This window comes from Protopterus annectens, chromosome 3.part0 (genome assembly GCF_019279795.1).
Source record: "Protopterus annectens isolate FY-2018-M chromosome 3.part0, PAN1.0, whole genome shotgun sequence".
Classification (NCBI taxonomy): domain Eukaryota; kingdom Metazoa; phylum Chordata; order Ceratodontiformes; family Protopteridae; genus Protopterus; species Protopterus annectens.
Genome location: NC_056731.1, coordinates 1,275,263,069 through 1,275,287,382, shown reverse-complemented (window position 1 = coordinate 1,275,287,382; position 24,314 = coordinate 1,275,263,069). Strand labels below are relative to the sequence as shown.

The following is a 24,314-nucleotide window of genomic DNA, read 5'->3' as shown; positions in this document are numbered from 1 at the left end:
TGCCAGCACATTTGATTAGCTGATTTTCAGCTGTGCCATTGTTTTTCCAGGTTCAACAAGTTGCCTTTTTATGGCAACCCCATATGCATCTATCAATCTATCTACATATATATATATATATATATATATATATATATATATATATATATATATATATATATCCAATACACATGCCAAAACCATCCAGCACTCGAAATAAAAATTAAACAGCCATGGTGGAAAGAAGTTTATTCGGCTCGCCTGCCCAACACAAACACAGACCGGTATCCAGTTTCGCTCAAGGCGTCATCAGTGTGTTACATCATCATCGGGCGAAGCACAGATTTAAATACTTAGTGCAGACATTCTGATTACAGAATTTAAAAAGATACACACATTTACTGTGAATTCCTACCCATTGATACCAGAATACAAAAAATAATGCATTTTGTTCACCAGCATTAATGAACATTCACATTATTAGGAACTTACAATGTCACCAATATGAACAACATATGTTTTGATACCACAACCAAAAATAATAAGTAAATAAATAAATAAATACCACCACCGACAATACGACTAAACTAATACCTTATAAGGCTGAAGCAATAACTATTAATGTACCATAGTACCAAATCTATTGTTGCTACCCATCTGAATTTAGTACACATTTATATAACCTACCCAATTATGCTATCGGCATATTTGGTATAGGTTTCACCATTATAATGTTTCATGAATATCAGTTGGTTATAGCCAATATAAATCTCAATGTTATAGTTCTAACTATATATACTTATAATACCAAAGGTGACTATATTATCTACTTATTTTACCAATGGTCATAAGGTCTGTGTTCGTGTTGGGCAGGCAAGCTGAATAAATTTCTTTCCACCATGGCTGTTTAATTTTTATTTCGAGTGCTGGATGGTTTTGGCACGTGTATTGGATGTACATTGGATTCCGGGCACCTATTCAAGTACCGCGCACTTTTCGTTGGAGGTGTGTTGAAGTTTGAGTGCTGGTACAGGAACCTGGAAGCCTAGCTTGATGATGAGGGCCTGGGGATTTATCGGCTGTGATTTTATGGTATATGATACATATTACAGCTACGGTTGGACTAGAAGTGGCGAGTACAATAAAGAACCTGCATTGATATGGTGACAGGTACGGATTTTCAAACATATTTAGAAAATATAGTGGCAGACAAAGATGATTGTACTTTTTTTACTGTGGTGCACACAGAACAGGACAATTTACAAAATGTATCTGGGGCAGGACAAACTGACTTATCGGAAATGTTTAGGCAGCTAACTGAGGCATCTAAAAATGTACGCTCATATGTTTGGCACTGCAAGCTTCTTAAAGCGTATTTAGCAGCCAAAATAATTTTGAGAGGACTTAGAGTGTATGTGGAGCCAGGATTGGGTAGCGATGATGGGGAATTCATACAAAAATGGAGGGCTGTACAGACAACGGCTTCAAATATGTTTCTGCAGTTGCTTGTGGAACATTATGAGAAACAGCTACCCGAACTTTTGGTTAAACTTGAACAATGTTATGAATGTACTAAATGTCATGCTACTGCCTCAAATTATCAGAATTTATATACACAATTTGTTATCGATACTGAAAAATATGACATGGAACTTTGTAAGAGGAAAATGAATAAATATCAAAGAGATGTCAATGATTTTAAGATGGCCATGGTCTACATGTGGAAGAAGCATAAACGTGGGGTAAGGTTTTCTGATCAAAAACAAGTCCCCAGGCCCATAAGGAAGAGAGTAAAATCAATCTTGAGAAGGCCAGATATATCATCCAGTGCATCTGAACTTTCCTCTAGTGTCTCAAATACAGATACCGAACCAGAAGCAAGTGAGGTGCCAGAAACTTTTTCGCCTGCCTCCAAGAGATATATGAGGCCTTTAGGAGGGCAGGTCATAAGCATCATAGAGGAGACCATATCCAAGATGTTTTAAGACAACCTGCAACAACAATAGACTTTTTTTCTACTAACACAAACCATGAGGTTAATGACATTAACAACTTGGTCATTAACTTAACTGAATTTGCTCTTTCCCCCAGTGAACTCAGTGTGTTAAATAAAGGCTTGGGCTTTGTTCCATCTTTTTTTGTGTCTCAATATGATGTTATCAGTAATGTTTTTGTAGAAATCTTAACTTAAAATATTTTTTTGCACAAAAAGAACAGGACCCTAGCAGTGTTCAATTTAGAGGCTTTCATTTTAAAAAATCTCAATTTATGCCTCCATATCATAGTACCATCAAAACCTTTGAACAATTAGTATTAAAAGACTTACATCTTAATCAGTCTAATGTTTTTTGTTCAGGGTCTGAAAATGTGACATCTTTAGAAAAAGAAGCACTGAAAGGATTAATAAATAATCAAAATATTGTGATAGTTGGAGCGGATAAGGGAGGAGCAGTTGTGATTTGGGATAAAGCACAATATATACAAGAGGCACACCGGCAGTTGTCCGATACACAGTTTTATTTACCATTGAGTCATGATTCCACATTGGAATATAAAATTGTTATAGATAAGTTTTTAGAACAAGCTACTGAACAAGGAATTATTACCCCCAACCTTAAGGGACAACTGCAAGTTGAACATCCAGTTGCACAATACTTTTACATGGTTCCCAAAATACATAAAAGACTTGATAAACCACCAGGGTGCCCCATAGTGGCTGGTCGGGGTTCATTGACTGAACCACTTTCAGAATATCTTGAATGTAAACTAAAAAGACTTTTAGAATTAATTACAGCAAGGATTCGAGATACTAAACAGTTTTTATCATTGGTGGATGATGTGCAAGTCTCAGCTAATGATTATTTGGGGACCCTTGATGTTCAATCGCTGTATACCAGCATTCCACATACAGGTGGTATACCAGCAGTTGAATTTTGGATGATGCAGTTAGGCTTATATAGTGAGCAAGAAGGAGAATTTTTAATACATCTACTTAGATTGGTATTGGAACATAATGCCTTTATGTTTCATAAACAATGGTATTTACAGGTAAAGGGTACAGCAATGTGGGCTAATTTTGCCCCCACTTATGCTGATCTGTTCATGGGGTTTTTAGAAGTGCAATATACATATATATTGCCCCGATTACCATTAAAAAGAACTTATTATGTAGCGAAGATACCTGGATGATTGTTGGGTTGTGTGGGGGGGTGATCAGTTGAAGTGGCAAAAATTTGTAGAATATCTTAATTTAAATTCATATGGTATCAAATTTATGGGTGGTATTGATCCACAACAGTTTGAATATTTGGATGTTAAGGTTTATAAATCTAAGGAAGGACTTTTGAATACCGATTTGTATAGAAAACCTTTCTCTAAAAATGCATTTCTGCATGCCAGTAGTTGTCATCCCCCCCCCCCCACACACACACACACACACACACACACAATCCACAACATACCAGGATCTCAGTTCCAGAGAGTTAAAAGAATTTGTTCACAGAACAGTATATATGAGAAACAGGCCCTGGAACTGGAAGATAGGTTTATAAGAAGAGGTTACAGAAAGAGTTATGTTAACCATGCACATAAGGTGGCTAGCCAAATGGACAGACCCACATTACTTATGGATAAAGATCAGACAGAAAAGATATAACCAGTCAGATTTATAACTACTTATGGTACTAATACTTTTCGTATTAAAAACATCTTGGCCAGACATTGGCATGTTTTACATTCTGATGCTTTTTTTACCAATCTCGTAGATGATGTGTGTCATTTTGGATACAGAAAGGGCAAAAGTCTAGGACAATATTTCTCTTCCTTTAAAAAGGGTAAGCCTGAAATACTTAAGCCACTTACTAATATAGTGGGTAGTATGTATTGTGGAACATGTAAATATTGTAAATTGATGGCTAAAACAAAATCTTTTACATCTGTTAACAAAAAGAAGGTGTTTGATATCAAATATCTTATTACATGTAGTAGTTCATGGGTGGTTTATATGGCAGTTTGCCAGTGCGGGGCTTTTTATGTGGGACAGACTTCTTGTGTATTTAAGCAGAGAATAGCCTTTCACATAAGTGATATAAAGTGTCAGAGATCTCTATACAAACACAAAATGATTCATACCACAGCACACTTTGTTTTTATAGGTTTGGATATGGTATTAACGCACGAGACAAATGAAACTATTAAACATTGTATACTTACTCAGAAAGAACGCAGATGGATAGTGAACTTGGGGGCATTATTTAAACCTGGTCTGAATGACCATTGGTAAAATAAGTAGATAATATAGTCACCTTTGGTATTATAAGTATATATAGTTAGTACTATAACATTGAGATTTATATTGGCTATAACCAACTGATATTTATGAAATATTATAATGATGAAACCTATACCAAATATGCCGATAGCATAATTGGGTAGGTTATATAAATGTGTACTAAATTCACATGGGTAGTAGCAATAGATTTGGTACTATAGTACATTAATAGTTATTGCTTCAACCTTATAAGGTATTAGTTTAGTCATATTGTCGGTGGTAATATTTATTTATTTATTATTTTTGGTTGTGGTATCAAAACATATGTTGTTCATATTGGTGACATTGCAAGTTCCTAATAATGTGAATGTTCATTAATGCTGGTGAACAAAATGCATTATTTTTTGTATTCTGGTATCAATGGGTAGGAATTCACAGTAAATGTGTGTATCTTTTTAAATTCTGTAATTAGAATGTCTGCACTAAGTATTTAAATCTGGACTTTGCCCGATGATGATAATGTAACACACTGATGACGCCTTGAGCGAAACCGGATACTGGTCTGTGTTTGTGTTGGGCAGGCAAGCCGAATAAACTTCTTTCCACCATGGCTGTTTAATTTTTATTTCGAGTGCTGGATGGTTTTGGCATGTGTATTGGATGTACATTGGATTCCGAACACCTATTCAACTTTTCGTTGGAGGTGTAGATATAGATATATATATATATATATATATATATATATATATATATATATATATATACTTCAAAAGACTGATTAACCAAAAGGCTGAAAATTCAAAATACTGAATGATGGAATTTGCTCCTTCTCCACTGTTGCACAATCTTGCAGTTGGTATATCGGTAGTTAGCAGAGGATTTGGGGCGGGGGGCAGAGGGCAGGGGGGTTGCCCTTTTAAAATGTGTTCAGTGTTTTGAATTTTCAGTCTTTTGGGATTCAGTCTTTTGGTTTGTCAGCCTTCTTAAATAGACCCGTATGTATATGTATGTGAATATATATATATATATATATATATAGGATCACACATCAATGGGGAAAGGTCAAATTTTCTTTGCTAGAAATGTTCAGTATTATAAGTGATATTTTGAGCCAGAAAAATTTTTTTGATATTTTTATTTTCTCTCAAATGAATGGAGCCCATATCTATCGCGGTGTGTGTGTGTGTGTGTGTGTGTGTGTGTGTGTGTGTGTGTGTGTGTGTGTGTGTGTGTGTGTGTGTGTGTGTGTGTGTGTGTGTGTGTGTGTGTGTGTGTGTGTGTGTGTGTGTGTGTGTGTGTGTGTGTGTGTGTGTGTGTGTGTGTGTGTGTGTGTGTGTGTGTGTGTGTGTGTGTGGCAGTCCTAGTGTTAGGGTTAGGGACAGAGTTGTTGTAAGATGTGTATGTCTTGTTTAGGGCTTGGGTTGTGATTAGCATTTTGGACATGTCCAAATTGGAACTAGACCAGGGTTAGCATGTTTGAGTAATTTACTGCAGGGTATGGGGTTTTTATTCTGTTTTTTTGCCTGCACCCCTATGTAGGAGGCTTCATCCCCACCCCCTGGTAATTATATATACTAACTCCAAGAATGCACAAACACACGGTAAGGGCATATTCTGGAGTTATTCATTCTTGGATACCTTTTGACCAGATGCTTAGTCGATTATAAATTGTCAAATAAACAGCTGTCAGCCAACTACAGATTTGCTCATGAGGAACAAACCCATCTGTCTGTCTATACACACACACACACACACACACACACACACACACACACACACACACACACACACACACACACACACACACACACACACACACACACACACACCGCTCTGTGCATATGTGGGCATAGGTCGATGTATATGTGTATTTGTGATATTTGTAGTTGATGTTGCCTTGAGACTAATCATTCCAACAATGTACACCTATTTCTTTATGGCACATGAGTAGACAGCATGTATTGCTTTAAATGTAATGGTACTCAAAAGAAATAAAATGCATTTTCACTGAATAATTGATTTATTTATTTAAATCCTTGAGTACTCGTACAAATCTTTTTTTCCCAATAAAAAAGCAACCTACCATTCTTCTGTGCAGATGAGCATTTCTGGAAGACTTGTGAATTGAGGATATAGTGGAAAGTTTCCACATACTTGTTCATTAAAAGCCAAGAGATTCACAAACTATGATGTTCTTGACCGTAGTACACTGATAACCCCTACGTGTCTCACTGACCCATCTGTGCTGGCTGAAACTTTGAAAGAAAAGCGAAATCTGCTTGATGATGATATGTGGAAGTGAATCAGGAGAAAAGTAATATAATCATTTACTGTGCTTGAAGACTGAAGGTTATGATCTCAGGTAATTCTCTTCTGCAGTGCTCCTGTAATGCACAAAAGACTTGGAGAGGCACCTGTGTATGTATAATAGCTGTTTACACCTTTGCAGTGCAAAATATGGTTTTTATACTGCATGGTGAGACATGTTCACAGTTTGTGTCTTAAGGTCGGATGCCATTAGTGGCATCTGTTGTGAAATCTGAAAGTCATACTCACCTCACGAACTAGCAGATATTAGTCTGGCAACTTGTTTTTGCTTAAATAGGACTCAACCTTTCTTACTGTTCTATCTAGGTACACAGTCAGTGAATATTAAGCCAAATTTTAGTTTCTCAAGAACTTCCTTACTGGAAAGTACAAGAAAAAAATCTGAAGTGAAAGATAAATGTAATGGTCTCAACTTAATCCAGGAAGATGACAGTTCAGGGAAGTCAGACGTACATGGCCATGGAGCAACTGTGGAAGTTGTTGCACCCTTATCAGGTAATGACAGAAGAGCAATTACATGCTTTTTGTATTTTTACTGCCTTACTGACTTTGAAACATTTTAGCTGCTATACATATCTAAATGAATGGACTTTTGACATGAACTCACACTTTATCTATCTTCAACTTTGTTTCCTTCCCATGTGTACTCTTTATTTGTATTTTTCAACATGTTTCTTTTTCAGTTATAAGAAAGTTACTTTATGAGTCCGAAGTCATATATATTATTTTGAATAAATGCACTTTTTTAAATTTTATATATATATATATATATATATATATATATATATATATATATTTGCTTTCTACAGAATATATTTGCAGCTGGCAGCAAGATAAATATTGGCTTGACTTTTCAGTAATCTCCCATAGATAAGTAATTAATGCTGCTGTGTGATGCATGAAAATGCCTACTTTAGTTATGTAGTGCTAGACGTTCTGCTACAAGTGTTCATGTTCCAAGTGTAGCTCAGTGTGTGTATTGAACCTAGTCAGCCGCTCTAGCTAGACAGCACTTGCATATAAGTTACTGAGCACGTGCGAGATCAGCGGCATTTTGTTTAGTCAATCAGTGGTAATGTAAGCTTGAATGGAGATGTACTTGTGTGTTCAAGAAGTAACAAGTCAGTCAGTAAGCATATGGAGTATGAAGTAAATGTACAAGTTACAGGTCCTGATGTGTGTATGTATAGTAAATGACTTGAATACATGCCAAGCCTCAATGTCTCATTTGAATGCAGAAGACATGTGATATGGTGTCAGATTGGGATGCAAAGTTGAAGCAGCTAGCAAATCATGAGGCATGCAGTTAGAGGTGGAGTAATATCCAAGAGTGAAGTTACAAACAGGTCGGGTCAATGGTTATCTGAAGCTACTTAAATTTGTTTTGAATGATTTTCAGTCACCAAACATGTGGCATAGCATTCAAAGTGTTCAAAATAATTTCCAAGATGTTCAAAATGTCCGAGATAGCAGCATAACATTTAAAGGGTTTGAAATAATCTTAAAAGTGTTTAAAATGTTTGAAAAGGCTAAAATGTCAATTTTTTTTCGCAATGTCCAACTTTTTTGCAGTAACTAAGACTTTTCAAAGTGTCAGGAGTGTTGGAGGCACTTGCAGTGTTAAAGGGACAATCCCAGCGTTTAAAATTCGGGTCTACACAACAGCTCACCAAAGTCACGCCTACTTTGCACGTCACTCACATTCCTAGCCATGGTGTCCCTTTTCTTTTCTATATCCTGTATATTTTCAATCCCAGTCCTATTGTCGCTCCCAGTGTCAACTACAGTTTGGTTTTACGGTCCTATCACAGAATGTTGTGATTTTTTGTCTCACATTTTTGGTCCGTGTTTCATAAAATATTCTGTTTTTTGCCAAATCAGTGGCAAACTAATGCAAAACCTGTTATTCTATCAACTTTCTAAGTTTGTAAGATCAAAGATTAAAACTAGTCCGTATTTCTTGTGCTAAGAGGCTGGGAAGAGGTATGTAAGGTTCCATCCATGCTTTGCAACTACTCCCTACAATAATTTCATTTTTAGAGCTATCGCTCGTTGTGGTTCATTCCTACAGGAGCCAATAACCACAGTGCGTCTGATTAATTAGCATACTTAAAATCCTTCCATAAGCTTGGTTGTCATACAGTCAGAACTTATATTTCTAGTTATAATTTTTTCTGCAAAAAATCTGAGGGGTATAGTGCTCATGGTGCATTTTCTTAACGTTGCTATGCATTTAAACGTGATGCGTACGCGTTATTTCAGCTCCCAAGAGTTAACTAAACCTACAGTACTAGCAACTAGTGAATGTTTAAACTAGCTGCCTTTTTTCAACTTTTTTTTTGGCCTGAATCCCTGGAACCTGTATATGCCAATATCGCTATGCCTCGGAGGAAAGGACATATACTATACGACCATGAAACGGCAATATCAGAATTTTCGCTCGTCCAGTCGCGCTTTCCGGAAACTCTAAATATTTTCACTGGCTGTGGCATGAGAGAATGTGGTAATAGCGAGTCCCCGACCGTCCAAAGTGAGAGCTAGCGAGATTGGGCCACAGCGCTTGCACAGTTTTTAGGTACAATTAATAAAAAAAGGAAAACTTATTAGCGAGGTTTTTTTCAGGTAACCATCCCTGCACGCAAGCTGACCACCAGAAGATAGCCTACCTTTTGTTAATGTTTAAACATTTTTTTTTTATTACCACTACATCAAGGGTTACCACCTGTCCCACTTTGCGAGGGACAGTCCCTCTGTGGACAGTTGTGTCCCGCAAGAAATCTGAAAAAATGTTGAATGTCCTGAGATTTTAGGACAAAAATATGTCGTATACTTTCTGTGATAGTTGCATAAAACAGTTATTCTGTATCTGAAACACCGAAGTGTTATAAGAAACAGAATAAACAACTAAAACGCTACAAGAATAAGCCTTTATTTAGGCAAAAAAAGTGAAGTTCTGTCCTTTGTACTGTCCGTGGGTATATTTTGCCCTGCATAATCTGACGTGTGTACCAAAGATGTCCCACTATGGGCATTCGAAAACGTGTCAACCCTAACTGCATCAATTTGCCTTATACAGCTACGACTGTCTGGTTTTAATGTTAGCAGTTTTGAGTATTTGTAGTAACAAACCAAGCACGTACTGGAGCTGGACTCGTATGGTGGGAGGGTTAAAGGCCTAAAATAGTGACATATTTTAAATATTACTATTACTAACATAGAAAGTTGCTAGAATAACAGGATTTGTGTTTTGAAGGACATGAAATCTGAACCACAAATGTATGTAATTAGTGACTTCAGTCTTCAGTGGTTTGACATAAGACCACACATTTTATGTGGAACATACTAAAAATATGGGATTGCAGTTAAAATCTGGACAATTTAAAGGTACTATATTCTATTGTACCTTTTTTAAATGTAAAGGATGTGAGTTCTGGGACTTGCAGGTTTTAAGCCACTGGTAACAAGTATTGTAGAATAGTACATCCCTGTCCTTCTGTGCAGAAGTGGATGTGGCCTGTATGTTTGACATGCCAAATGGCTGTGATGTATGCAAATAGTGAGATTGACAGCCATGCATTTTTGACAATGACATCAAGCATGTATTGGTAATTGATTGACAGATATTGAAATCACCCCTGTACACTTGGGTTCCATTGGAGACCGATGTTATTACTTTGCCTTGGTCCACATTTTACAGAGCCAACAGGCCACTTAAGGCTAGGGCTAACCCCAAACCTACTAATCCTAACCCTAAACGTTAGGGTTAGGGCTAACTCTAGAACTAACCTTAACATCTGTGTCCAGTAGAGCCCAGATAGGTGTTTCTTAATGAACATCTCTATGTTATTAAATAGTAAATTACTAAAAAAATATCAGGATATATCGGAGACATTTCAGAGGTATCCATGTCACATATTGACGTTCTGTCTTAATGTATAAATCTGTATTAATAAACAGCTCTTTGCTACCATCATTCAAATAGAAGTGGTTTCAGTTGCAGTGTCGTTTCTTTGCCATTATTGAATTGTAGTGCCCCCTCGAGCTAACGTGCTGAATACCCAGTGAATATTCATGAGGCCGGTGAAGGCATCGTCATGAATATTCATTCTTTATTCAAATATGTCACCGGGTGTTGGGTGGTGACCGTGGTTTAGGCTGGAGGGACTTGCTACTGTGCATCCTGGGAGATAATGTTCGACAACAACACCGGAGCATACAACCCCCTTTCCTTGAAATGCTTTGAACACATTGAGCAGTAATATTTCTTTACTGCATTTAATACCATAACAAAATAATCACCGTTACCTCTCAATTTTGTAGTCTTGAGTGTAAACTTTCTGAATGGAAACAGTGGTTATTTGGTGGCAGGAAGTAATTTACTGCTATCTAAGGGTAGACATTATTGACTGAGCCCTAGCTACTTTCTCATTGGTTCTTTTAGTTTTACCACTCAATTTTAAACACTGTGTGGCAGGTAGTGCTGTGCAACACTTTATTCAACACTTGGAGATTCTTTTGCTTTTCAGTTATGTCTTAGGAACCCTTCTTAAATCCTCCTCCTAGTTATAGCTGTATTAACCACAGAGTTAAGTGGCATAACATTATTGCATGAATAAGGTAATCTTGTAGACAGTCCATACACAAATTATCTGCCTACCTACCTGGTGTGTTCAAAGCAATTTTTTTATCCACGCATTTGTATATCTCAAATCAATACCTTACCTACTACTGCAACACTATCAGCAGTTGCTCACAGAGCCGGATCATAGTCAAATGCGGCCCTTGGCAGGATAATGGATTGGAGCCCCCACAACAGCCATTACAGTATCCCATTACTTGACTATCTCTCCTAGTCAGCATAATCACTGTTCAGACCTGTCAGTGTGCATAATACTTTCTTCTTTACTTCTACAATGATTACAGATATTTGGATTTAATTTAAAACTCTTATTTCTAATTTTTTGCAGTATCTTTATATCCATTTCAAACTTTTTTATAGCAGCCATTATAAATTACTCTGATAATCACTTGTCTAAGAAAGAGAAGGAGTATAGTTAAAGGAAAAACATATAAAACATCCAAACAATAACTAACATAAAGTATATAAAAAAATGCCAAGTGCCTATAAGACTCATGGATATGAAAAGTTTGGTAAGAAAATAACAGCACACACACAGGAAAGAAATAACAATAGATATTCTGGGTGAGGATTACTTGAAATAGCACAAACAGTGATAGCCATTTGCTAGACAAAACAATACAGTCTCCCAATGAAAACCAACTTAGCATGAAGAGTAAACGTCTCTGTTTCTGAAACTCACATGCACTGAAACACCCATTCAAAGAAAATGCTTCTGGCTATTTGTGGATTAAGTTTACCATTGAGTTGTTTTCAAACATTAAGCCCCCTGTGCACATTTTTAGGACCACGCAGGCATGGCTTTTAAAGGGACAATCCCAGCATGTAAAATTCAGGTCTACACAACAGCTCACCAAAGTCATGCCTACTTTCCACATCACTCACATTCCTACCCATGGTGTCCTTTTACTTTTCTATATCCTGTATATTTTCAAGCCCAGTCCTGTTGTCACTCCCAGTGTCAACTACAGTTTGGTTTTATGGTCCTATCACAGAATGTTCTGATTTTTTGTCTCAAGTTTGGTCCGTGTTTCATAAAATTCTGTTTTTTGCCAAATCAGTGGCAAACTAATTCAAAACCAGTTATTCTATCAACTTTCTAAGTTTGTAAGATCAAAGATTAAAAAAGTCTGTATTTCTTGTTCTAAGAGGCTGGGAAGAGGTACATAAGGTTCCGTCTATGCTTTGCAACTACTCCGTACAATAATTTTGTTTTTAGAGCTATCGCTCGTTGTGGTTCATTTCTACAGTAGCCAATAACCACAGTGAACAATCTTTGCAAGCTTTTACTGTCCAGAGCAGTTGTTTCCCTTTATTTTAGGTATTGTCCAGATTTCTTGCTCTAAAAGGCAGAGAGGTATCGTAAGATTCTTCCCTTGCTTAGTTGCATAGTTTAGTTTTTAGAGCGATCATTCATTGTCGTTTGTTTCTATAGTAACCACAATGAACGATCGCTGTAAAAAGTAAACTTTTACTGTCCAGAGCAGTTGTTCCCCTTTATTTTAGGCATTGTCCAGATTTCTTGCTCTGCAAGGCAGAGAGTCAAGGTAAGGTTCTTCCCTTGCTTTGCAGCTACTCATTAAATGCATAGTTTAGTTTTTAGAGCGATCGTTCATTGTGGTTGGTTTCTATAGTATGAATGTAGAAAGATGAGAGCAGTCACCACGAATAAGTCACCAATGTACATAGAATCCAAGGTAGCCCACGTTAACGTCCAAAACCAATCAAAGTAGAAGTGTAAAAAATCATTTATTCCAAAACAGAAGATGAGCGCTTTCGCATAGTCAAACTATGCTTCATCAGATACATTAATCCAATGCAAATCACCAGATATATATATCCAACATTTGGGCGGGCTCATTAATTAACACACTTTAACAATAAAACAATTAGTGTCCATAGAAACGAAATCAAGTTAAGTTAAAAAACACATTATAGTTCATTCACAGTACACCAAAAATCATAGGTCACCTAAACCATCGTATCAACAGAGCAACGATGTTTGCATGCTCCAATAGCGCACAGAACTAAGTTCAGGCAATCAGATATCTATTTGAGCTACTATAAAACATATATACATTTGTTCTTGCAAATATTAACACTCGTCACTCATTGCGATAACAACTGCAACGGAATATTACTTACAAACACATTCCGTCGCTGATCAACTGGTGTATAAATCCAGAAGGAGGCACCTATAATAAAGATATGGTCGCAGATGACTTAATGAAACAAAAAACTTAATCCATAGTTAGTTTAAAAATGTAAACATATCAAAACGTCAACAATATGTCGTTCGCTAAGAAGTCAACCTCTCTTTCTGTACGCATATGATGTCACATGTATTCAGAGCACCAATAAGGTCCTCAAGAAGTTAGTAAGTGGTCCCCTTGGTCCTAGTGCCAACAATGTAGTATATATATCAAATATTAAAAACCGACACTTCAGTCAGGTCACTCTCAGTCAAAAGGAGAGTAACTATTTACTCATATAGAATATAATATTCGATCACCCTCAGCTGCTAATAATAGTTCTAAATATATTGAAAATTGAAAAATAGCTATTTTCTTTACAAGTTAATATGCTACAAAGTGTGCTTGCTTAGTTGATACATAACATATTTCTAGTACGATATGTGGACTACCTGATAAAGAATCTCATATCAGATGTATATCAAATAAAATTAATCACATAACTGTGAATCACTATGAACTTATTACATATTAAAAAATTGTATAATAAAAACCTAGGCTAAAAGTACCCTATTACATAGTATGTTACTTCCACCTTGGAAGCAATACACATATAATAACTCTTAATGAAGAACTTATCTACTTTGTATAGGTGGGCATATAAAAAATTACATATGACGATTAAAATGTAAATTGTATATACAAACCACACCTAAGGTCATTTGCTGAGGATTGCAACAATGCAAACATGTAGCTAATGTGGAAACCATCTAAACCTAATACTACTTGGTGTAATATACCGATGTAAATAACAGAGCCCTAAAGGTCAATAAAGGACACTATCTACGTTCAATTAACACAGGTTCTTTTGTACTGGTTTCTATAGTAACCACAAGGAACGATCGCTGTAAAAAGTAAACTTTTATTGTCCAGAGTAGTTGTTCCCCTTTATTTGAGGCATTGTCCAGATTTCATGCTCTAAGACACCGAGAGGTATGGTAAGGTTCTTCTCTTGCTTTGCAGCTACTCTGTAAACCAGTAGTTTAGTTTTTAGGGCTATCGTTCATTGCGGTTGGTTGCTGTAGTAACCACAATGAATGATCATCATAAAAAGTAAATTCATTTTGAGGAAGAAAAAAATGGTGCTGCATATGTCTTTCCCCTCTTCTTTCTATTGAAGAAAAACTCATAATCTTGCATCTCCTAATGTCTGCATACATTCACTGCCAAAAATGTGTCCTCCATAAAACTCATTAAACAGTAACGCTGTGCCATATCTCCAGTTGGCTTGAAGTTGATGATGCTTACTGCTCCACCTCTGTTTAGCTTGTTGCTCCCATTTGTGAAATGTAAATTTTCTTCCAGTTCCTAGACAGTATCCTGTTCTGTGTGCAGTTTCATTTGCTAAAGCATTTGCCAGTGAAATAAGACTAGAACTACCATGCACAGCAGGAAACCTCATCCTCTTAACAGTGGAAAGTAGGAAATCATCAGTGAAATCCAGCAATAGTTTTTATCTATTTATTTATTTTTAATTAATATTTATTATTCTTATTTTTAATTAATGTCAGTGGCTGGGACCCTAAGCCAGCACCAGACCCTAGGCAGCTGGCTAGGCCACCTTTTGCTAGATCTGGCTTTGATTGTATGGGTCTGACTACCTAAAATACTATATGTATTGTAACCCACCTGCAGCACGGATTGCCTAAAGGGAGCATTATAGTCAGTCACTGGTTGTCTTGTCAACACACGTGTCAGTAATGCTTCCTTCTCTGGGCTCGTTAATGAAATACACAAAGTTGTAATGAAACAAATCTGTTCCCACTTTAGTCCTTGTATTTCCTGGAAATTAATAAGTAATCATATCTTATTTTGCATTATTTCAAAATAGACATTACATACAGTACAGCTTGGAAATGAACTTCTTATTCTGTATGTGCTGCAATTCCAAGCTAATTTAGCAAATCACAAGTCTTTCCTCACACTTCTCACTTCAAGTGTGGCTAGTATTCTTACCAATAATTACTTCTTTAACTGGTCGTTCGCTATTAAAACACTAAACCTTGTAGCCTATAGACAGGATCATTATGAAAATAATAAATAAGGACATATTAACCTACAAATTCTTGACCAAGGCCAGTTCAGTTTTGTCAGTGGCAGATTCGGCATGTTTAACCTGGACAACTTATTTGAAAAGGTTACTGAAGAAATACATGAGGGAAAATTAGTCCACACAACATATCTAGAGATCAGAAAGACATTTCACAGAATCCCAAATTCAGGCGTTGTTGATAAACCTTTCAAACTAAATGTCAATTCCTATGTAACAAGTTGAATAGCAAAGTAGCTCACAAGTAGAACCCAGTAAATTAGAGTAGGGTGCTCTGTCTCCTTCAAAGACACCTCACTAGTGGTGTATCCCAAGTTTCAATGCTTGGGCCATTCCCCTTTGGCATTTACTCCTCAGTGGTCAAAGTAAAGGTTAAGAATTTATGGCTGACTAAGTTTGGAAATGACTGTAAACCTGGTGCCATAATAAACTCTCCAGAACATGCAAAGATTCTCCAAGAAGGCCTTTCCCAAACAAATAGCTGGTGTCATAACCATGGACTAAAAATAATACAAAAAAATGTATACTAGTCTCTGTCAGCATGCACAATGTCTCCTGTAACTATTATATTGGGAATACACCCATGAAAATCAATCCAGTAGTCAGGGACCTGGAAACCTATGTGGGCAACAAACCATCCTTTGATCACATGCACTCACTACTGTGCAGCTTACTAGTAAGGGTATGGTGTCTGGGTTCAGGGATGTGATCATTCTACTGTAGTTACCACTTAGGCCAGTCATTAAGTATAATGCCTCTTTCAGTATGTACCTGTCCAAATCTAAATACTTAACACAACCTGAATACCCAAAGCACTTTCTACCAAGAAGGTCAAGGGCCTAAATCGCAAAAACTACGCTGACTGTCTCAGACCCTTATCCATTTTCTCAGTGTCATGCAGGTTATTGAGGGACAATCTCTGCCTTGTATTACAAAGCCTCAACAGACCGTATCCTCTCATTTTTGCTACACAGCTCCAAGTAAAACAGTGGCATAAACACCTAGTCATGACATCTTAATCCCTTCTACAACATAAATAGAACATGCTGGAGGGATAGATATGTGTCACAGAGACTACCACTTGTTTGGAATCATCTTCCTCTCCATGTAAAACAAAGTGCTTCCCTTACTCTATTCAAATATAATCTGGATGAACGCATGGGAAACTGCAATTCACCCCCGGTTTAGCACCCTTTTCCCTTATGGATAGGGGTAACATGTAAATGTTCTGACCAGGCATGGTTTACACGTACTTAAATTGGGCTAAAAATTTCATGGGAAGGCAAGGCTAGGCTTGTAAAGATCTTCATGGATCAATAGCTTAATAAGTTCATAGGTTCATATGTACTAAATCATATCATATTTTAGATACCTTGATCTTTTGCAGTTACTATTTCAAAAACATTGTTATTAATATGAAATTATTGCCAATACTCATTACTATACGAACAAAGTGCTGTATACTAGAGGATGTGTGCATGTTTCCCACTTTATTTTTACTATCATCTTTGTGCATAGGGGTGTGTTGTTATGCTTTTGCTGCCAAGCCAATTAACGTATTATTAAAAGAAAATGTTAAAACACATTTCCCATAAATATGCCTTAATAATCATCAATGACTCATAGAATATACCTCTCACACTGAGTCTTCCACAGTGCAAGTGTATTATATTACATCATGGCATTATGTAAAAGCTGTATCTGTTGTAACAGTTCTTGAGATATTAACATTCATATGCAACATTGTTCATATTCATAACTTAAATGACAAAGTTGTATTAACAGCCTGGTCTGTATTGCTGCTGCCGGTACAATTCCTGTGATATTAGAATTAATATACAAAAAAGTTCTGATATTTACAACTGCAGGAATGAACATTATATAGCTCAGGATGTGCACATATAACCCACTGCTTTTTGGCATGTAGTATAACCTTGTTTGGGCACAGGAAAAAGAGATTGTCACAATAATGCACTGCAAAATGTTAAAAACAACTGTGCGATCCGAACCTCACAGTAACAAAATGCAGGTGACTATCCATATAGCTATTCAGTTACACATGCTGTCAGCAGTGACTCAGAGATACCATGACTATCCTGCTGTAGTGGCTATGCCCACCCTGACTTGACTTCCTAATGCCATGAAGAAATGCCAGTGATAATGTATCTCATCTTGTTGCATGTAGCAAATCCAACTGTTCTTTCCTACACAAGGAAATTTAGAGCCAACATTCATTACAGTTTTGTATTATAGTATGTTGGTAGCCATAACTCTTAAGGGATGCTGATGTTCAAGTAGTGTGAGCAAAGTAGTCCTGAATGAGTAGCGGAAAGAATAAATGGCCACAGTAATGTACTGTAGCATAAGAACATTAGCCATAGCCATAGCATGGATACCTATACCAACATAATGAAATGCAGGTAATACTTCATATAGTTATAGCTTTACATTTATTCCCAGAAGCAAGTCAAAGCTGCAGTGACTTCCAGCTGTAATGCATACATTAACCATGACAGATTGGCTGATTGAGACAAAAGTGTCCAGCATGCATGCATTTCAACTTAATGAAGGTAATAACAAAGACACACAATAACACCACACACTGCACATAGCAGTGATACATTTATTTTTTTTCTATTACATTTTATTTATTATAATTATTAAGAGGCTGTGAATGTCAGAAGTTGAAATATACTACCAAGTCCACTGTGTCTTTTACTCTCTTTGCAATCATGCATTGCAGACAATCAAAAAGAGGGTTATTTCTTGGGGAAGCAGTCAATGTATGCAGAGGCAAAGGGCAATTACATCATCAGTCAAATGGTTTGTTGAGGGCAATGTATGGATAGGTGAGCAACAAGATCAAGTACATTACTGTGGCCATTGTGTTTTTCATGTTTGTAAACATAAGTATAAAGTGTAAGTGGTTATCTGTTTTGGGAAGCAGGATATCTGTGAAAGCAAAGGGCAAATATATGATCACTATCAAGCAATTATGAATACTGGCAGTTGAAGAGAAGTGGATGTATTTCAGAACTATTTGAAATACATTACTGTGTTCATTATAGTTATATTACTTCTTCTCAATCAAAAGGGTGTAATCTTTTAAAAGGAGCCAATTCAACTGGGACATTATGAGTATGAAAGAAGCTTAAACTCAGTGTTCTGTTACAGTTTACACAAACAAGGAATATACAACTCATGCTTAGCTTCCAAGTTGTTACTTTTAAATTAGAATTCTTAATGCAAATATCATTATATTTAGTTTGCAACAAAGATGAATATTTTATGTACTACACAAATCTTACCTCTGAAAGCAAAACAATTATTTATTCTTGAAAGTGACATTTTGCAACATATAAAAGGTTTAGACAAGGTAAAAAAGAAAAGATGAAAGCATTAAAGCATTTTAAGAAATTCAGTTTTAGTGTACTGGAAGCTGTCAATTTGGAGGACTTTTCAGGGAATTATAAGTTATGGCTTGATATGGCTTGGTATGGGTGGTGTGACAGTGGTGAAGTCTGCAGTGGGAGTGACAGATGCGTTTAAGGTGGAGGTGGAATTACATCAAGGATCAGCTCTGAGCCCTTTATTATTTGCAATGGTGATGGACAGGTTGACAAATGAGATCAGACAGGAGGTTCCATGGACTATGATGTTTGCAGATGACATTGTGATCTATAGTGAGAGTGGGGACCATGTTGAGGAGACCCTGGAGAGGTAGAGATATGCTCTAGAGAGGAGAGGAATGAAGGTCAGCAGGACTAAGAATATGTGTGTGTGAATGCGAGGGAGGATAGAGGAATGGTGAGGATGCAGGGAGTAGACTTGGTGAAGGTGGGTGAGTTTCAGTACTTGGGATCAACAGTTCAGAGTAATGGTGAGTGTGTAAGAGAGGTGAAGAAGAGAGTACAGGCAGGGTGGAATGGGTGGAGAAGAGTGTCAGGAGTGAATTGTGACAGATGGGTACCAGTAAGAGTGAAAGGGAAGGTCTACAAGAGGGTAGTGAGACCAGCTATGTTGTATGGGTTGGAGACGGTGGCATTGACAAAAAGGCAGGAGTCAGAGCTGGAAATGACAGAGTTAAAGATGTTAAGATTTGCACTGGGTGTGACAAGGATGGACAGGATTAGGAATCAGTATATTAGAGGGTTAGCTCAGGTTATACGGTTTGGAGACAAAGTCAGAGATGCGAGATTGCGTTGGTTTGGACATGTGCTGAGAAGAGATGCTGGGTATATTGGGGAAAGGATGCTAAGGATGGAGCTTCCAGGTAAGAGGAAAAGAGGAAGGACTAAGATAAAGTTTATGGATGTGGTGAGAGAGGACATACAGGTGGTTGGTGTGACAGAGCAAGATGCAGAGGACAGGAAGAAATGAAAACAGATGATCCACTGTGGCGACCCCTAACGGCAACAGCTGAAAGAGAAGAAGATAAGGTATGGCTTAAGTGCCAAGAGTCTTTCTGGCAGATTAGGTTAAGAGCTGACAAATATCCTGGACTCAGTGACCATATTAACATTAAATGCTTCTTGTCAGCATTAAAGTTTTATATAGTATCCATTCTGCCTTGCAATGTATTTTGGTGTGCTGTATTTTAAGAAGTGTTGCATGTACCGAACATGCATATAAATACCGAGCACGTGCAGTTCTCAGTGCCATTTTGAATCTTTAGTCGGAAACTGAGCATGTATGAGTGTAATAGCTAGATGTTCTTCGTTTTCCATTGCTGCAGTCCTTACTATTGGGTATAGTCCGCGTCCAGTCGGCCCGAATACCAGAGTATAAGGCTGACGTCGGTCAGGGCGCATTAGACTGATGTCAGTACGTCAGGGTACTAATGCGCATGACCGACGTCATATCCTCAGTCTTTTTTGCCGCATGGTCCGATGCAGAAGCAGTTTTGCGAGTGCAGGTTGGCGTTCTGAAATATTTCCGAAACCGGAGTTTCAGACCGAAACAGAGTTGGCTAAGTACCCCGTTGGGGAACATTTTGGTTTTTTCTTGCCTCAGTATTTTACGGATGTCAGAAAAAGTGAATAACTGTATTTCTTGTGGGAAACAGATACCTCATAGGGATTACCATACCTTGTGTATACCTTGTTTAGGGCCTGAGCACGGCGTTGTTGGTTGCCGCTCTTGTGCTAGGTTTAACAAACGCACTATTAAGAGGAGGTTAGACTGTGCCAGGTTAGTGTTTGGGAAGCGTTGCAATTATAAAATGCCGCCGGATGCTCCGGCCGCTTCGTCCAAGAAGCGCAAGGACAAAACAGTGAAGCCTAGGGTTGATGAACCGGCAGTCCCGGACGTCGGTTCTTTAGAAGGCTCAGTGGAGCCAGAGGTTTTGCCAGGAGTTTCTATGGAGTCTCAGGCAGAAACTTTACTGTTACAGGATGTGCCTTCTCAGGAGGTAGGCCAGGCTGAGGGGGCTTCTCAGGTAACTGTTCTTCCCTCTCTTCCCAAGGTAGTTAGAGCCTCTCCTTCTGTTGCCAAAACTTCTTTGAGAGGTAGGCCTAGTTCAGCTTCAGTGGGTTTACTTCCATCAACTATCTCATCAGTCCGTGCTGACTGCAAGGACAGTCCTTCAAGCATTAGGGTTCATGGCATCTTGTATTCTGGTGCTTCCCAATGCCAAACTGCATATGAGGAAGCTACAATGGTATCTCAAAAATGTATGGACACAGCACTGCCAGGATTTGGACACTGTCATTCAAATAATACCTTGCCTTCAAAAAGAATTCTTGTGGTGGGCTCAGGAATGTCACCTAAACAAGGGACTCTCTGTGACCTGGCCAGAGGCAAGTCAGATTTTAACGACAGATGCCTCGGACATTGCTTGGGGAGCTCATCTAAATGGAAAGTGGATACAAGACAAGTGGCCTGCCAGACTACAGCATCTACATATCAACATGAAGGAGATGTTAGCAGTCCAGTTTGCATTAATGGCTTTCAAGGAGTTACTTCTTCCAGGGCAGGTGTTGATTCTAACAGACAACACAACTGTCATGTGGTACATCAACAAGCAAGGGGGAACACATTCTTATCCTCTATGCAGGCAAGCAATGATTTTATGGGAGACTGCTAAGCTTGCAACTAACTCTTCAGGCAAGGTTTCTGCCAGGAGCACAGAACTCCTTAGCAGATGTGTTAAGCAGACAAATCATGGATCCCCACAGTGGAAACTGGATCTTCATGTATTTCAGAAATTGACAGTGTCATGGGGAACTCCAGACATAGATCTGTTCGCTTCTCCACTAAACCACCAGCTGCCAAAGTATTGCACAAAGGGGTTTCATCACACAGCTTGGAAAGTGGATGCTCTGTCTTTCAGTTGGAAAAACCTTCATGTGTATGCCTTTCCACCTCTGCCTCTTCTTCCAAAGGTACTATTAAAGGTCAGACAAGACAGGCCAAGGATGATTTTGATAGCTCCAGATTGGCCTCGGCAACACTGGTACCCACTACTACGGAGTCTGGTAAAGAACCCTCCATGGCCTTTACCTCTGATTCCTCATCTGTTATCTCAGAAGGACGGTCATCTGCTCAATGTCAAGCTTCACTCTCTTCATCTAACAGCCTGGCATATTCTGTGTTGAAACACAGCAGGTCTCAACTTCCTCAACAAGTTTTAAATGTGATTATGGAAGCTAGAAGACCTAGTACAAGGAGAGTGTACGCAGAAAAATGGAAGAGATTTTTATTTTGGAGTACAGCAAAGAATTTGGAGATTTCTGAGCCTAATTTGAGTGTGGCTCTTCAATATCTTACTGAGTTATTGGACAAAGGTTTGTCCTTCTCTTCCATTAAGATTCATGCTGCAGCAATTTCAGCTCACTATGATTGTGACCCACCTTTGTTTTCGCATCCTTTGTTCAAGCAGTTTCTTAGAGGGCAAAGAATATAAGACCCCACGTAGAGCTCCTACTCCTGCTTGGGATCTCAATTTTGTGTTGGAAAAACTTACTCTACAACCTTTTGAGCCTGCAGCTACTGCTGAATTGAAATACTTGTCATGGAAGACTGCTTTTCTGTTGGCTATTACTTCTGCAAGAAGGGTGTCTGAGTTGCAGGCCCTTATGGCAGTAGAGCCCTTTTCGATTTTCCATAAGGATAGGGTATCATTACGTACTAATCCTTCCTTTATGCCTAAGGTGGTTTCTAGTGTGGCTTTAAACCAAACTATTCATTTGCCTACGTTTTATGCAGACCCTCAAAATAAAGGGGAAAAGATTTTGCACTCTTTAGATGTACACAGGCAATTGCGTTATTATTTAAGCAGGACTAAGGATTTTAGGCAGTCTCAGCAGTTGTTTGTTTCTTTTGCTTTGAGTTCACAGGGCAAGCCTGTGTCAAAACAAACTATTTCTAGGTAGATTGGCTTTTGCATTGCATTTTGTTATTCCCATCATGGCAAGGAGATTCCAGCTGGGATTAGGCCTCATTCCACTAGGGCTACTGCCACTTCAACAGCATTTCTAAGGGGGGTGGCAACTAAGGATATTTTGGAAGCAGCTACTTGGAGTTCAGTGCATACTTTCTCTAAGCATTATCACCTTCCTATCTACTCTAAGTCTAGGGCTGGTTTTGCCACAGCTGTTTTGCAAGGCATGTTGCCAGCTCCTACTTCTTTATGATTTGCCAGCCTCCCTTACCTCTGCTTTGGGATTCTACCCAATAGTAAGGACTGCAGCAATGGAAAACGAAGAACATAGTACAGTTTTGTACCTACCATAAATGTAGATGTTCGAGGATTCCATTGCTGCAGTCCAATTACCTCCCTCCTTCCCTCTGTGTTTAGGGGTGGTTGTGTAGGTGAGTTTACATGCTTATATTTTTGTATATATTCTTGTATATATTGTACATGTTTTTGGTGCAGGTATTTTGGGACTTGTCTTTTTAGGGTCTTCTGACATCTGGGGCAAGAAAAGACTGAGGATATGACGTCGGTCATGCGCATTAGTACCCTGACGTACTGACGTCAGTCTAATGCGCCCTGACCGACGTCAGCCTTATACTCTGGTATTCGGGCCGACTGGACGTGGACTATACCCAATAGTAAGGACTGCAGCAATGGAATCCTCGAACATCTACATTTATGGTAGGTACAAAACTGTACTTTTGTATATATGTTTACCTTAATTAAAGTTAATAAGCCTCAGTCCTGATGTGTTTGTACATAATAAAGCTGTTTGAACAGAACCCACAGTGTCTCACCTATTGTATCCTGACTAGGCTCAGTGACATGGTGTCAGAACCGGGATTCCAGAGACTGCTCTCCAGAGCTACGAGGTGCAGTGTTAATAGTGAAGGTAAACTAAGAGAAACGAGCATGAAATAGAGCCAGAAAATAACCAAAGGTAATGAAAACTTGTACAAACAGTTTATTTTATAAAAAAGATAAAATGGAACAGTACAAGAGCACAAACCACAATATTAAACAAGCTAGAGGCATGAAGTTTCTTGATTAAAAAAAATGATTAAAATTAAGAGATTTGATAAAACGAGCATCAGAAAAGTACATAAGGGGTGTGGAATTACCTCAGAATTGCAAAAAGGGCATGTTTAGAATACAATGAGCATGTCTAAAGCAAAATGGGCATTTTTAGATTAAAACGAGTACTAGAAAAGTATAATGGGCACGGAAAGAGATTAAACGAGCAAAACAAATATAAGGGCAAAAAGGGCACATTAAGCATAAATGAAGCAAGGCAACTGCATGTTTTGGCAAAGTGCTGTGTTTTGGCATAACTACTACTTTGTATTGTATTCAGGCCATACCTAGAGTTATTCAAAGTA

General features: G+C 38.0%; 1 protein-coding gene across 4 annotated transcripts in view; it reads left to right on the top strand.

The window, feature by feature from the left end:
* The window catches only part of LOC122796727 (exocyst complex component 3-like protein 4), a 2,022,901-nt gene that overhangs the window by 589,087 nt on the left and 1,409,500 nt on the right, over nucleotides 1-24,314 (top strand). For 3 of the 4 annotated variants that reach the window (XM_044065430.1, XM_044065429.1, XM_044065432.1), the window contains exon 4: nucleotides 6,884-7,072. The exons of the other annotated variant lie outside the window; for it this stretch is intronic. In XM_044065430.1, coding sequence (XP_043921365.1) covers nucleotides 6,884-7,072 — 189 coding nt within the window. The remainder of the gene's footprint in view (nucleotides 1-6,883; nucleotides 7,073-24,314) is intronic. 4 annotated transcript variants of the gene reach the window in all.